Source organism: Meriones unguiculatus, chromosome 1, assembly GCF_030254825.1.
Source record: "Meriones unguiculatus strain TT.TT164.6M chromosome 1, Bangor_MerUng_6.1, whole genome shotgun sequence".
Classification (NCBI taxonomy): domain Eukaryota; kingdom Metazoa; phylum Chordata; class Mammalia; order Rodentia; family Muridae; genus Meriones; species Meriones unguiculatus.
Genome location: NC_083349.1, coordinates 162761103 through 162777343, shown reverse-complemented (window position 1 = coordinate 162777343; position 16241 = coordinate 162761103). Strand labels below are relative to the sequence as shown.

The 16241-nt window shown below is 39.6% G+C and overlaps 1 protein-coding gene across 1 annotated transcript in view; it reads left to right on the top strand.

Moving 5' to 3' along the window:
- Positions 1–16241, top strand: part of Dpy19l2 (dpy-19 like 2) — a 129199-nt gene that overhangs the window by 30687 nt on the left and 82271 nt on the right. Inside the window, exons 5-9 of the mRNA XM_060371069.1 lie at positions 1201–1321; positions 2494–2587; positions 6920–6977; positions 9171–9262; positions 13182–13281. Of these exons, the coding sequence (XP_060227052.1) occupies positions 1201–1321; positions 2494–2587; positions 6920–6977; positions 9171–9262; positions 13182–13281 (465 nt within the window). The remainder of the gene's footprint in view (positions 1–1200; positions 1322–2493; positions 2588–6919; positions 6978–9170; positions 9263–13181; positions 13282–16241) is intronic.

The following is a 16241-nucleotide window of genomic DNA, read 5'->3' as shown; positions in this document are numbered from 1 at the left end:
ATTCTCCCCTCCCTCCCTCATCTCCTCCTTGCCCCCTTCCAAGTCCACTGAGAGGGGGTGTTCTCCTCTCTTCTATCTGGCCCTAGCTTATCAGCTATCTTCAGGATGGTTGCAATGTCCTTATCTATGGCCTAGCAAGGCTGCTCCTCCCTCAGTGGGGAGGGGGAAGCTCAATGAGCCAGACATTGAGCTCATGTCAGAAACAATTCCTGTCCCCCTTACTAGGGAACCCACTTGGATATTGAGCTACCATGGGCTATGTCTGAGCAGGGGTTATAGGTTATATCCATGCATGGTCCTTGGTTGGAAAAACAGTCTCAGAGAAGACCCCTGTGTCCAGATATATTTGGACCTTGTGGTGCTCCTGTACTCTCTAGGTCAGCATGTCAATTTTTAAACGACAAACTTATAAAATCGATAGTTTGGACCAAGAAAGATCTTTATGGAGCTTTTCAGCTGTTTTATCATTGAGTACGTGCAGCTACCTGCTGTGAGTGCCAAAGAGATGGCAAGGGTGATGCCAAATATTAAGTGTCAGTTCTATGTGTTTCTTTCTCTGTGCAATTCTTCCTTTTCTACTTTCCACAGAGGAATTGCATACTATTTATCCAAAATCCACCAAGTTTTAAAAAATCCCAGATAGGTATGAGCTCACTTTCTTTCTTTCTTTCTTTCTTTCTTTCTTTCTTTCTTTCTTTCTTTCTTTCTTTCTTTCTTTCTTTCTTTCTTCCTTCCTTCCTTCCTTCCTTCCTTCCTTCCTTCCTTCCTTCTTTCTTTCTTTCTCTTTTTTTTTCTCTGTCTTTCCTCTGAACTCTCAAAAGTAGGTTTCAGGTTGAGTAGAACCAATTACTTCCTTATTCTCATTGGTCAAAATTTTAATGTGCCCTTGGACTGTTAGTCCATTGTATTGCAATTTTTAAAATGACATATTTTAATAATAATAACAAGTCTAGAGTGAAAGGAGATGCTATAAAATGTGTCTGTGAACTTTTCATAATATACTCTTACATTTGGTTGTATGGGCATATCACTATAATTAAGTTGACTACTATATATAAATATTACTAATATATAATTTCAAAATAGCTTTTGTCAAATAAATTTACTTAAGTTTTTAATGTTAAACAACCATCATAGAGTGGTACTTTGGAAAAGCTATCATTATGGTCAGAATGTTTTCTTGCATCTTCTCTTTTGCAGGTACTCATAGCCTACAGTTATCGCACAGTCATGGGAATACTGAATTTATTTGGGATAGAAGCAAAGACCTGCTGGAATGTCACCAGAATAGAGCCTCTTAATGAAGTTCAGAGCTGTGAAGGCATGTGCCCCCTTCAATGCTATTGTGTGCTCACTGGTGTTTTCATAGATATCTGATCTTGTGACTCATTTTAAGATTCATTATAAGCTGGGCATGGTGGTGTACACATTTAATCCCAGTAGTCAGACAGGCAGAGTCAGGTGGATGGCTGTGAGTATGGTTCTAGTGAAGAACCATAACAGGTACGTGCTGAAGCATCACTGCCAGCTGCATGAAAAGCTCATTTGTAAGGGGCAGAGGCAGGTCCCATGTGATTCCTGTTTCACTGACTGTATTAGCTCAAGGAACCTAAGGACCCCAAGCTGGAACTAGCAAGTGAGTACTGAGTATGTGGCTACAGAAACTTAGGAACAAGAAAATGTTCCAGTTTCCATATAGACTTACCACCAACTGTGCATGGATGGTAACTGGAAGTAGAGAGAGCATATGACAGAGGCCACATGGTCTTGGGATGAAAGGGTTAATGAACCAGAACAAGCAGGGTCAAAGTGCCTGTCTCCCAGCAGGCAAAGCAGCCTAACTTTGCAGATTACCTAGGTTTGTAATATTGTTTTATCAAACATAAAAATCCTTTATACCAGTTAATCTCAAAACTTTTGCCTGAAAGCTGTGTGAAATGATGACTGTAAAGCACACCAGAAGTGATGTACAGACAAAACATAGTCTTATCTGTCTGTCTGTCTATATATCTATATTAGATATGTTAATGTTCTGTCTACATCATAACAGATAAAGTGACTAGATCATAGCACAGAGGCCAAGGCTCATCTTTGAGATTAGGGATGGTATTGCATTCATCTTAGAGCCTAGAAAAGACAAAAGCATGCAGTGGCTCAGTGAATTCTTCATGTGTTTCTGCAGAAAGTTTCAGACACCGAACAGCATCTAACTTAATGAGAACCACAACTTACCATTACATTATAGAAATATGCCATTATGCAAAAGTGTAAATATAACTAAATAAGCATTGTGGGTGTTGTGGCTCTGTGAAGACCTGGCTTTGGTCCCTGGGATAGCAAAGGAAAGTACTCTGCTGTGGAGGTAAAGATGATGGTAACATTAAAGAGTGGGCAGGAAAGCAAATGCCTTCAGCAAATTTATAAGTTCTTGATTATTAATCACTGAAATAATCTTACTCAATAAAGACTGAATAATCTGTGTCTTTTTTAAAGGATTGGGAGACCCAGCTTGCTTTTACGTTGGTGTAATTTTTATTTTAAATGGACTAATGATGGGATTGTTCTTCATATATGGTACATACTTGAGGTAAGACTAGCAAAGAGAGTCATCCTGGAAGGACTGGTTGGTGCCTATGGATTAAATAAAAAGAAACCTTAATGAAACCAATTGATTAGCTATAGAAAAATTCATAAAACTGATTTTTTTATAACCAATGCTATGCAAATAGAAATGAACTTCCACTAAAGAACATCTTAGAAGCCTCGCTTTTACCTTTTTGGAGATTTTTGAAAACTAAACTAATGAAGATGCCCCTATGTTTAAATTAGAACAATATTACATAGCAGGGTGTTATTTCTAATTTTATTCTTTTTGAAGTGAGATTTTAAAAGCTATCAAAAATCTACATATCACTTGTGGAAGACACATTCATTAGCCACTCTTTCTTGATAACAGCATCAAAATTTTGTTAGGAGTATAAATGTGCCTGGTCTCCAGATCGTGAACTTAGTAATGACATCACATGTTATGTACCAACTCTCCATTGCTCTTTAGAAGAGCCAAGTGGATTAGCTTTTGTCATTGAAAATTAAGCCAAAGTCAGCCTTGGTTATATCTCGGAATTCTTTGTCACAAGCCACAGGCTCATCTGCCCCTTCTCTAGTTCTTGGTTTTGCTTGTATGTGCTGTCTGGAGCCATCCTGGGACTGGAGGGGAAATACCATAAAAATGCAGATATATCTGGCTCTATCCAGCCTAGCAAACCTGCATTGCTGAAATAGTGCCAACAGATAATTTATTTTTCATTTTTGTTGAGTGATATAACACACATCCATACTGCTTGACTACTTTGTCAGATTTTTTTTTTTGTTTCTTTCAGTGGAATATATTTTGAAGACATTTTTCAGTGTTGCTTTTGAATCACATAAAATTAGAAATTAAAAATATCTTGATTTAGAATCTGAGGACAATATCTCAGCAAGAGTCCTTCTCCATTCCTAATTATCTTATATTTTTAGACAGGATCTCTCACTGAAACTGGAGAGCTCTGATTGGGTAGACATTCTAGCCAGTAAGCCTTGTTCTTCCTGTCTCTACCTCTCAGTGCTGGGATTGCGAGCTTTTTATGTAGGTACTAGGGATCCAAATTCATGACGTTAACTGCTGCTTTGGGCATCCCTTGGATGTGCAACTATGAAACTAGGTCTCTCAATATCTTCCTGAACAAACATCAACTTTAAATGCTCAAGGAAAAAAAAAAACTTACTACAACACCAGAAATCCTGAGGCTACTATAGGAAAACACTAAATGATAACAGACATAAGGAAGGACTTTCTGAATAGGAGTCTAATAGGTCAGGCATAATTGCTGGCATGTACAGTCATACCACCCTAATGCCACTGATCTAGTGTGATCTTGGAAGCCAAGCAATGCTGATCTTGGTTAATAACGTGGTAGGAGAAAATAATTACAAGAATCAACAAATTGGATTCTATGAAACTGAAAAGCATTTGTGTGGAAAAGACAGTAACTTTCAGAGTTAATACAAAAGCACATAATGAGAGAAACATACAGAAAGACTCAAAGACAGCACTACATAGAGCTTCTCGCAGATCCATCTTAATGCTGCACTAGTCACAGTACTCAGAAACAGAAAATAGCCTAATTACCAGTCAACAGATAAAATGATAAAGAAATGTGGCACATATAAACAATATAATAGTTTCAGCTTTAAGAAGAATGAAATCATGACATTTGCAACAAAATGAATGCAACTGAAAATGATCAGTTTAAGCTAAACAAGCCAGACTCAGAAAAAAAAAACACATTTCATATATATACATGTGTATGTGTGCATGTATGTGTGTGTGTGCTTGCTCATAAGTCATGAAACTGGAAAGGGAACCTTGGGATGTGAAGAAGGCTCTTAAAAGAGGTATAAAATAGAAATAACATTAAAACACACATGATAATAAATCAGAAGGGGGCTAGAGAGATGGATCAGCAGTTAATGACCACTGGCTGCTCTTACAGAGGATCCAGGTTCAGTTAATAGCATCCACACTGGGCAGTTCCCAACCACCTGTAACTCTATTTTCAGGGGCTCCAATGCCCTTTTCTGGCCTTCACAGGCACCTGCACACAAGACAAGCAGAAGTGGGAACTGACGGGGAATGGAAAGAGAACCCGCAGAGGGCAAGAGTTTAGGAGTGGAGATTAGGGGAGAGCATAGCTTAATGACACATTTGTAGGAAGATGTCAGGACAAAACTAACTGGTTTTCATGCTAACCTGAATAAAAATTAACAGTAGCAAAGGAAGTGTAGTACCTATACACAGTGGATTCTATTCAGCTGTAAATAAAAACAACATTATTTCCTCTGCCAGAGAATTCATGGGACTGCGAAGCATAAGATTATGTGGAATATAACAGACAGATATGTTTTTTAATATGCAGATTTAACCTAGATTTTAAGAATATAGATGGAGTCAAGAAATTAGAAGCAATGCTGTAATTGGAAGGCAGGGGACTAATAAGTCAGGAAAGTAGAAAACAAGAGTAAAGTAATGGGGGATGGGTCGCCATATTTGCAGATGACCAGGGTTCAGATTTCAGCACCACATGGCAGGTCACAATCATCTGTAAGTCCAGGCCCAGAGGATATGACGCCCTATTCTGGCCTTCTCGGCACCAGGCATGCACACATGTAGTGGCACATATATACACGTGTGCAGGAAAACACTTAACTGCATAAAGGAAAAATGAATAAATCTTTTTTAAAGTTTAAAAAATGGGTGAGTAATGGGGAAAAGGAAAAAAAATGGGAACTATGATTTTCTGATTTGTATAGAGATATAATATAGCTTATGTTAACAACATATATTTTATATATGATAAATACATATGTATGTATAGGAGGCATAAAAGCAGAAGACAGACCAACAAGAATGCAAAAGGGGGCAGGAACAAAAGGATACGATGGGCTGAATGTATTCAAAGTAAAATCATACATACGTGTATATATATATATACACACACACATATATATATGAAAATGCCATAATGAAATCGTTATGTGAATGCTAACTAAAATACATTTCTAAAATAAAAACAAGGTGAACTGACATGCTTTCCCTTCTGATCACTGTAAGGCAGCTCACAGAGCCTTATGACATCCTCTCCCCCTCACACACATCTTCCACGGGTCATTATCTTAGCCTCTACCCAGTGCTCAGGGCTATTGCCATCTCCTGCTGGTTTTAGTTTTATTCTTTCATCTCCTTTCTTTCCCTTCGTTCCATCCCATCAATGTTCACTCTAACCCAAGCTGAGCAAGCAGTGGCTGGTAAGGACATAGAGCATCTGCTGGCTTGGTGTTTATAGTGCGGCTGCCTGGCATGAGGGCCTCGAATGAACGTGCAGCAAGACAGAAAACTGTTTCTGTCTTCAGCACACAGCACGGGCCTGAGCGGCTCCCTTCAGAGCATTTTCAGTCAGTTGAACAGTTAAGCCTAATTTCAAATGACAAAAGCCCACTTCCATTACTGTCAGAATGACATGATGACCAAGGGGCTGGCTGTGTGACTAAAGTCATCTTATGCTCATGGTTTACTGAGAAAATATTTTATTGTAATTGTAAACTTGAAACTGCAGTATGTGTACACTTTGTGTCCTTGTACAGTCAGGATTAAAACAGCAACTACACAGGCATCTGGGAAATATTTCTGGATATTAGGTTTAGTTATTCAGATTTTTTTCTTTATTAATTACACTTTATTCACTTTGTATACCCCCGTGGTTCCCTCCCTCCTCCCTTCCCAATCCCTCCCTTCCTCCACCCTCTGCATGCATGCCCCTCCTCAAGTCCACCGATAGGGGAGAACTCCTTTTCCTTCCTTCTGATCTTAGTCAATTAGGTCTCATCAGGAGTGGCTGCATTGTCTCCTTCTGTGGCCTGGTAATGCTGCTTCCCCCTCAGGGGGAGGTAATTAAAGAGCAGGCCCTGCAGACTATCAATGTAAATACTGAGACTTATGGGCAACCTTTGGGCAGAGTGCAGGGAATCTTAGGAAAGAAGTGGGAAATAGTAAGATCTGGAGAGGACAGGAACTCCATAATGAGAGCATCAGAACCAAAAAAATCTGAGCACAGGGGTCTTTCCTGAGACTAATACTCCAACCAAGGACCATGCATGGAGATAACCTAAGACCACTGCACAGCTGTAGCCCGTGGCAGTTCAGTATCCAAGTGGGTTCCATTGTAATAGGAACAGGGACTGTCTCTGACATGAACTGATTGGCCTGCTCTTTAGTTATTCATATTTTAAGTACAGAAAATTCTGTTTTTGATTTTGAGACAGTTTTATGAGAAGACCCTGTGTATTGCATTTATAACTGTGTGCTTTGCTCTTTCTACAGTGGGAGTCAGTCAGGAGGTCTAATTACAGTAGCGTGCTACTTTTTCAATCATGGAGAGGTTTGTGGTCTATTCAGTCCCTTTTTAGAGATAGAGCGGTTTGCCACTAACAAGAAGGTGTAGTCACCACGCTACCAGGTGCTGCGGTGCTGCGCCTGTAATATCTTCAAGCATTTTATGTTGCAAATTTGCCTGTGAATTATATTAATCCTACATCAGTAAATTATTAAATATGTGAACCATCAGCCTTTTGGCGCTTATTTACATGCATATGTATGTAAACAAATGGCAGCCTTGTGCTCACTCAGGCACTGTTTATAGACATCATTCGTTGACTATCAAACCTCTGGTGAGTGAGCGTTATCGTCATTATACAGATTATGAAACTGAAATTTAGAAAGCTACATTACTTAGCCGAAGTTCCATAGTTATTGCATGGTGAAGCTGGGTTACCTGTTGTGTGCTGGCCTCTGCAACCTCACTTTTGAAAATATGCACTCACCCCTTTTCTTCTTTTGGCTTTTTGAGACAAGGTATCCTTTTATGTCTTCCAGGCTGGCTTCAAAACTTCTGGTCCTCCTGCCTCAGCCTCCTATATGCTACCATTTTTGGCTGGTACACCATGTCTGGCTCTAAAGGTTGTTTTTTTTTTTTTTTGTTATTTTGTTTTGTTTTTGTTTTAATAGTTAGAACACTTAGCATGAGATCTTAGCATCTCTTAACCTCCTTAGCAGATTTTTCATTCCATAACACAGTACTTTTTAAAGAGTGTGTGCACACGCGTGCGTGGACATAAGCATGCGTATGTGTACCTGGGGAGTCCAGAAGAGGGTGTGACAGCTCTTGACTCTGGGGTTAGAGGCAATTGTGAGCTACCATGTGGGTGCTAGGAACTGAACTCCAGTCCTCTTGCCTTCAGATCCATGTGTCCAGCCCCCCAATTTAACAAAACTGTACCCAGAAGACCTCCAGAACTTGTCCATCTCACGTAACTGAAATTTTATGTCATTGCTCTTCTTAGCAGTTGGAACGGTCCTGGCCTGACAACATGCACTTTGTCTGTTCATTCCGTCGCTTCCATGCTGCTTTTTCTGAATTAGTCTTTCTTTTCTGTAGCAAATTCAAAACAGATTTTGTGCAGTGAGCCGTCCCAAACAGACCATCCAAGCTAATGGGAACATCTGGAAGTTGTTCAGGAAATGAGGGGTTCATCCGGAGTGTGCTCCACCCATTGCATGTTGGATGTGTGATAAGGGTAGAGAATCTGACTGTTAACATTTTGAATCAAATCTGCTGCGTAATGGCAGTAGGACAATTTAAAAATCAGTTAAATAAAGGAATAAACAAAGCCTCGCATGAAAAGATTTAAATACATGATGTTAAATGAAAACAAATACAATTCAACAATCTGTGGGCACAAAGAAAGGCATTTTATTTGGATGTGCCAGGCTTTGGTGGACTAAGTTTGAATTTGGAATATAAACTATTACTGTTTTCAAAGCTTACAAGTTTGATTTCTTACACAAGTTATAATTTTTGGAAACTCTTATCAAAGTAATCAGACTCTTACTAGGTGATAAATTATTTTTGTAATTTTAGGGTTCCTGATAGAAAATTTTATACAGTAAGTTCCATGTGTCTTAAGACAGTCTTAAGGATGTATATGCAAGGTTAATAATATGCTTATTATTATTATTATTATTATTATTATGCTGGTAATATTCATTACCAGCAATTCTCAATACTTTCAATTGTTCTTAAAAACTTAACTCATGTAGAGCGTACTTGAATGTCTCAGAGCCAGTGTTGACTGTTTAATGTATATCCTTATCAGTTGGAACTTATTCTATATAGACTCTTGATATTTGCAAATGCTCTATATTTTTGGTTAACATGGTTTCCTGGCCATCTTATGTACCTCAAAGCCGCAAATGCCAGGCTCATGCCTCCAGGGCTATGTTGTACTCTGGGCCAGTGGTCCTCATAGCTTCTACCCCTGAATATTTGTTGGTCCTTTGGTTGAATTGTGTGTGATTTGATATAGTTCTTGTTTCTGAGTTTGACAGTTAATAGTGCTCCCCTTAATGGTCACGAGAGAGAATATCAAAGGACCAGAAGCTACCAGACATTGAGAAGTAGGATCTAATGAGCCTAGCATTAAAACTCTGAAAGTAAGCCAATCCCTGAGTTTTAGGTGAGCAATATTTACTATAAAATGGAAAATAATGCAAACTGAGTGTTTTATGAATTTAGGCTACCCGTGTGATGTGGACACCGCCTCTCCGGGAAAGTTTCTCATATCCATTCCTTGTACTTCAGATGTATGTTTTAACCACTATTCTCAGGTAATTTCAGTCATAAAACAAAGCTAAATAAATCATTATGTTGCCTTTCTTAAAATTTGTTTTAATCTACTGTCATAATTATTAAATTGAAGGTATGTTTTAAACTTTTTAAAATGGATTCAGTAATAAGATAATTTTATATAAATTTATAACTATCTATTGAAAACGTGAGCCTACAGGTTCTAGATAATAGTATTATGGTTTCAAAATTAGTTTTATTTTGTGTAAATTAGTATTTTGCCTACATGTGTGCACATTCACTTTATGCATGCCTGGTGCCCACAGAGGCCAGAAATAATGTATTAGATTCCCTGGAAATGGAGCTATAAATGTTTGTGAGTCACCATCCCTTCTTCCCTTCCCTTCCCTTCCCTTCCCTTCCCTTCCCTTCCCTTCCCTTCCCTTCCCTTCCCTTCCCTTCCCTTCCCTTCCCTTCCCTTCCCTTCCCTTCCCTTCCCTTCCCTTCCCTTCCCTTCCCCTCCTGGGCCTCCATTTTCATGTATTTAAAAGTACCCATAGAAGCAGGAATTATGCCAGATTTAAATCTTTAACCACAGAGTACTGAACACACACTCAAGCAACTGACTGAGCATTTAATTGTTGGCTGACTGGATAAAGGTAGAGCATGCCTCCTGAGCTCACTACAGATCTTGAGAATAGAGGCTGCCTCCTGGTATGTCACCAGCTAGGGGTTGAATGTGAACTTGGCAATCTGTTCCCAGTTTGGGTTTCAATATTTATTCATTACATTATGTACTTAATAGAAATTATAAAGAAAGATGCTGTATTCTCTCTTCCCCAGAAATGATGTTTGTTCACTTGAAGTAATATTAGTCTGACTAATGGGGATGAGGGAGTCACACAATGAAATGTGATAGACTGGACATTTAAGGTCATGGCCTTGAAGGCATGTACTCTATTTAATTAAAATAAATTTTGTGTGAATACAATCTTGAGTAGCAAACTCTCAGGTGGTCCTTGTGCTTCTTGGGGTTATGGGGGTTGAAAGCAAGGATTCTTCCCACCCCAGACTGTGCAAAATGTGAAGCTACAAACTCAGACCTAGTTTATTTTTGTTTTTGTTCCATATTTGAGGATATGCTACACTTTCCTCTAGCAAAAGGCAAATGGTTCCCAATGTAGTACTGTTGCAGATACACAATGTGAATGCCAACTGCAGCGGCTGACCTTTCACTTTACTGTTTAAGGGCTCCCCTGGTGTCCTCCACAAATCTCGGCACCCTCTAGGCCAGCATGTGTGCTTCTTCTCACTGTTTTCTGAGTTTTGTGTACTGATGGACACAGCGAGGAACACAGGAGCATGGTCACATCTCGTTTCCTGAGATTTGACTGGAGGATTAAAACTGAATAGCAAACAAAGGACATAAAGTACCTTGGTGTGACTCTAACCAAGGAATTAAAAAACTTATATGAAAAAAACTTCCAAAATTTGAAGAAAGAAATAGAAGAAGATATCAGAAGATGGAATGATCTCCCATTCTCATGGCTTGGCAGGATTAACATAGTCAAAATGGCCATCTTACCAAAAGCAATCTACATATTCAATGCAATTCCCATTACATTACCAGCACAATTCTTTACAGACCTTGAAAGAAAAATTCTCAACTTCATATGGAATAACAAAAACACCAGAATTGCTAAAACAATCCTCTACAATAAAAGATCTTCTGGAGGTATCTCCATCCCTGTTCTCAAGCTGTACCATAGAGCAACAGTAGTAAAAACTGCATGGTACTGGCATAGAAACAGAATGGTGGATCAATGGAACCAAACAGAAGACCCAGAAATAAACCCACACAGTTATGGACACCTGATCTTTGACGAAGATGCCAAAACCATACAATGGAAAAAAGATAGCATCTTCAACAAATGGTGCTGATCTAACTGGATGTCTACATGTAGAAAAATGCAAATAGACTCATACTTAATACCCCGCACAAAACTAAAGTCCAAGTGGATCAAAGACCTCAATATAAAAGCAGACACACTAAGTCTTTCGAAGAAAAAGTCAGGAAGAGCCTTGAACTCATTGGACAGGAGACAACTATCAGAATAGAGCACCCATAAGATCAACAATCAATAAATGGGACCTCATGAAACTGAGAAGCTTCTGTAAAGCAAAGGACACTGTCCTCAAAACAAACCATCAGCCTACAGATTGGGGAAGGATCTTATATATCTGACAGAGGCTAATATTCAGCATAGATAAAGAACTCAAGAAGTTAAGCAGCAACAAATCAAGTAATCCATTTAAAAAATGAGGTACAGAGCTAAAGAAAATTCTCAATAGAGGAATATCAAATGGCAGAGAAACACTTAAAGAAATGCTCAGCATGCTTAGCTATCAGGGAAATACACATCAAAATAACCCTGAGATTTCACCTTACACCCATCAGAATGGTTGAGATAAAAAACTCAAGTGACAACACATGCTGTAGAGGATGTAGAGAAAGGGGAATCCTACTCCACTGCCGGTGGGAATGTAAACTTGTACAACCACTCTGGAAATCAATCTGGCACTTTCTCAGACCATTAGGAATTGCACTTCCTCAAGATCCAGCTATACCACTCCTAGGCATATATCCAAAAGATGCTCAAGTATACAGCAAAGACATTTGCTCAACAATGTTAGTAGCAGCTTTATTTGTAATATCCAGAAACTGGAAACAACCCAGATGACCCTCAGTTGAGGAATGGATATAGAAATTGTGGTACAGTTACACAGTGGAATACTACTCAGCAATTAAAAACAAGGAAATCATGAAATTTGCATGCAAATGGTAGGAAGTAGAAAATATCATCTTGAGTGAGGTATTAAAAAAAAACAGAAAGACACACAGGGTATATACTCACTTAAAAGTGGATATTAGACATATTATGTAGGATAATTATACTAAAATCTGTACACCAAAAGAAGCTAATCAAGAAGGAAGACACTGGGTAAGATGATCAATCTTTATTCAGAAAGGCAAAGGGTATGGACATCAGAAGAAGGAAAAAACAGGGAACAGGACAGGAGCCTACCACAGAGGGCCTCTGAAAGGCTCTACCCTGCAGAGTATCAAAGCAGATGCTGAAACTTAGGGCCAACCTTTGGGCAGAGTGCATGGAATCTTATGAAAGAAGTGGGAAATAGTAAGACCTGGAGGGGACAGGAGCTCCACAAGAAGAGAAACAGAACCAAAAAATCTGGGCACAGGGGTCTTTTTTGAGACTGATACTCCAAGTAAGGACCATGCATGGAGAAAACCTAGAACCCCTGCGAGCATGTAGCCCATGGAAGCTAAATATCCAAGTGGGTTCTCTAGTAATGGGAACAGGGACTGTCTCTGACATGAACTCAGTGGCCTGTTCTTTGATGACCTCCCCTGAAGGGGGGGTGCAGCCCTTACCAGGCCACAGAGGAAGACAATGCAGCCAGTCAGGATGAGACCTGATATGCTAGGATCAGATGGAAGGGGAGGAGGACCTCCCCTATCAGTGGACTTGGGGAGGGGCATGGGAGTAGTTAAGGGAAGGAGGGTAGGATTGGAAGGGAATAAAGGAGGGAGCTACAGCTGGGATACAAAGTGAATAAACTGTAATCAATAAAAAAATTAATTAACCTGAATGGCAAACATTTTTTATGAGGAACTGGTCATATTTTAAATAAGTTAATTTACTGAAAAATTATACAATATTGTTTCCAAATGTCTAATTTTGTTTTATTTAAACATTTTTAGTTTTCAAGTATTTTAAAAATTTTAGTAAATTAATTTTCAAAATTATATTTTGTATGTTATATAAAAGTTAAGGAGATCAGTTAGTTTTTTTTTAACATTTAACGAAGACTCCTTTGTTCTTGAGTTACTAGCTATCTTTACATCAAAACTTATTGATGTTGTACTTCTTCACCTAGGACCTCCACCATTCACAAAAAACAGTACATGGCGCTCTGTTTCTCCAATGTCGCTTTCATGCTCCCTTGGCAGTTTGCTCAGTTCATACTTTTCACACAGGTAAGATGGTCTAAAGCAATTTAAGCTGCCTGCATATGGCCATGGTTATTCACTCTGCAGCCCAAGATGGACACGAACTTGTGCTATTCCCGCCTTCCCTCACAAGTGCAGGGGTAAGAAAAGCAACCAGCACAGCTAGCTGATCTCATGTATGTCGTTAAGTGGTATGGAGTCAAGGACTGATCACAAAGCCTTTATAATTGTCTGCAGTCTGTTTTGTATGAGGAGCAAAATTCTACCAGGAACCACTTCTTAAGCTCTCATTAAGATCTTGCTTATGTGAATTGAAGCTGAATTATTTTTTTTTCTGAAATACTTATGTAACTAATAGCAAGGAATGAAACTGTGAAGCAGAATAGAAGGACAAAGTGATGAAGTTTTTATGGACCTACCCAAGTAGGTCCTTTTCACCAACTATGGTGCTATGGTAAGGGAAGTGAGACATTCTGCCACTAATTGTCCATAAAATCTAAAACAAAACTTCAGCCCAATCAGCACAGTGTGGTGAAAGAATGGTTAAAGGATTCACAGTTGCGTTATCAGTGTTGGCTCTCACACTGGTCAGTATGCAATCATTATTTTCACAGGGTCAAATAGTAGAATATATATTACATTTTACCGATGTGTCATTTGGGTATTTTGCCTGTATATAAATCTGTGCATGACTTGGATGCAGTCCTTGCAAATGCCTTAAGGGGGTGTTGTATCTCCTGGAGGTATATATTACACACATATATATATATATATATATATATATATGCATATGTATACACATATATACATTCTTATATGTATACATATATAGGTATATGTACATGCATATATACATATCTACACATGCATATGTATATACATACACACATATGTATATACATATACATACATGTATGAATATACTTGTACATACATATATACATATATAGTATATATGTATGTGTGTGTGTATATATATATAGTATTATATATATATATATATATGGATGTTTTTTTATATCTGTATATATTTAACCACTTTACAGCCCGATCCCATCTGCCTCCCTCCTCTCCTTCCACCCTACCCTCTCCTCCTCCTACCCTCTTGTCCTCCTTCTCCCATTCCCCCCTCTCCTTCTTCTCAGAGAAGGTGAGGCCCCAAGGGCTATCAGTCCACCCTGGCACCTCAAGCTGCAGCAGGACTAAGTGCATCCTCTCCCACTGCTGTCCGACTAGGCAGCCCAGCTGGGGGAAAGGGGTCCCGGGGTAGGCAACAGAGTCAGAGACATCCCCTTCTCCCATTGGTAGGGGATCCTAACAATGTTGACCATATTGCACAAATCCACTGCATATGTGTCAGAGTCCATGCATGCTCTTTGGTTGGTGGTTCAGTCTCTGTGAGCCCCCAGGGGTCCAGATTAGTTTACTCTGTAGGTCTTCTTGACTCTTCTTCTCCCTCTGTCCTTCCTTCTACTTTCCACAGGCTAAATGCCTGCTCTCTCCATTGTTTATTGTTTGCAGTGTGTATGTCTGCATCTGTCTTCATCAACTGCTAGATGATGCCTTTCAGGAGACATTTATGCTAGGCTCCTGTCTGCAAGCATAGCAGAGTATCATTAAGTTGGGCCAGTCATTGCTTTGCCATTCCTGCAATCTCTACTCCATCTTTACCCCTATACTTCCTGAAGAAAAGACAGATTTTGGGGTCAAAGGTTTTATGGGTGGGTTGATGTCCCCTTCTCTCCACTGGGAGTCCCACCTGGCTATCAGAGGGGCTAACATTAGGTTCCTTAACCCCCTCTCCTAGGAGTCTAGGGCCACCCACATAAACTCCAGGGAGCCTTCCTTGTCATAGAGCTGCATTCCTCCCCCCCATGGATTTCCATTCTCTTTCCTGGTCCTCCCCTTCCCCTGCTCTCCACACATATGATCCACACCCTAGTTATTCTTCCCATGCCATCTCCTACCCATCCCTCCATCAACTTGAGATGTCTATTATAGTTCTTTTTTATATTTAAGCATTTTTTCTTTATTAATTACACTTTATTCACTTTGTATCCCCCCTGTGGTTCTCTCCCTCCTCCCATCCCAATCCCTCCCTTCCTCCACCCTCTGCATGCATGCCCCTTTCCAAGTCCACTGATAGGGGAGGACTTCTTTTCCTTCCTTCTGCTCCTAGTCAATTAGGTCTCATCAGGAGTGGCTGCCTTGTCCTCTTCTGTGGCCTGGTAATGCTGCTTCCCTCTCAGGGGGAGGTAATTAAAGAGCAGGCCAATCAGTTCGTGTCAGAGACAGTCCCTGTTCCTATTACAATGGAACCCACTTGGATACTGAACTGCTATGGGCTACATCTGTGCAGGGATCTTAGGTTATCTCCATGCATAGTCCTTGGTTGGAATATCAGTCTCAGGAAAGACCCCTGTGCTCAGATTTTTTGGTTCTGTTGCTCTCCTTGTGGAGTTCCTGTCCTCTCCAGATCTTACTGTTTCCCACTTCTTTCCTAAGATTCCCTGCACTCTGCCCAAAGGTTGCCCATAAGTCTCAGCATCTACATTGATAGTCTGCAGGGCAGAGCTTTTCAGAGGTCCTCTGTGTCAGGCTCCTGACTTGTTCCCTCTTTTCTCCTTCTTCTGATGCCCAGCCTCTTTGCCTTTCTGGATAGGAATTGAGCATTTTAGCAAGAGTCCTCCGTCTTGATTAGTTTCTTTAGGTGTACAGATTTTAGCAAGTTTACCCTATATTATATGTCTATATGAGTGAGTATATACCGTGTGCATCTTTCTACTCTGGTTTCTCTTTCCTTGGGCACTCCTTAGCTTCTTTGGGTCTGTAATATGATTATCCTGTACTTTATGAGTAATATCCTCATATAAGTGAATACATACCATGTGTGTCTGTCTGGGATCACTCAAAATAATCTTTTCTAATTTACCTGCAAATTGCATGGTCTTTTTTTTAATAGCTGAATAGTATTCTATTGTGTAAAT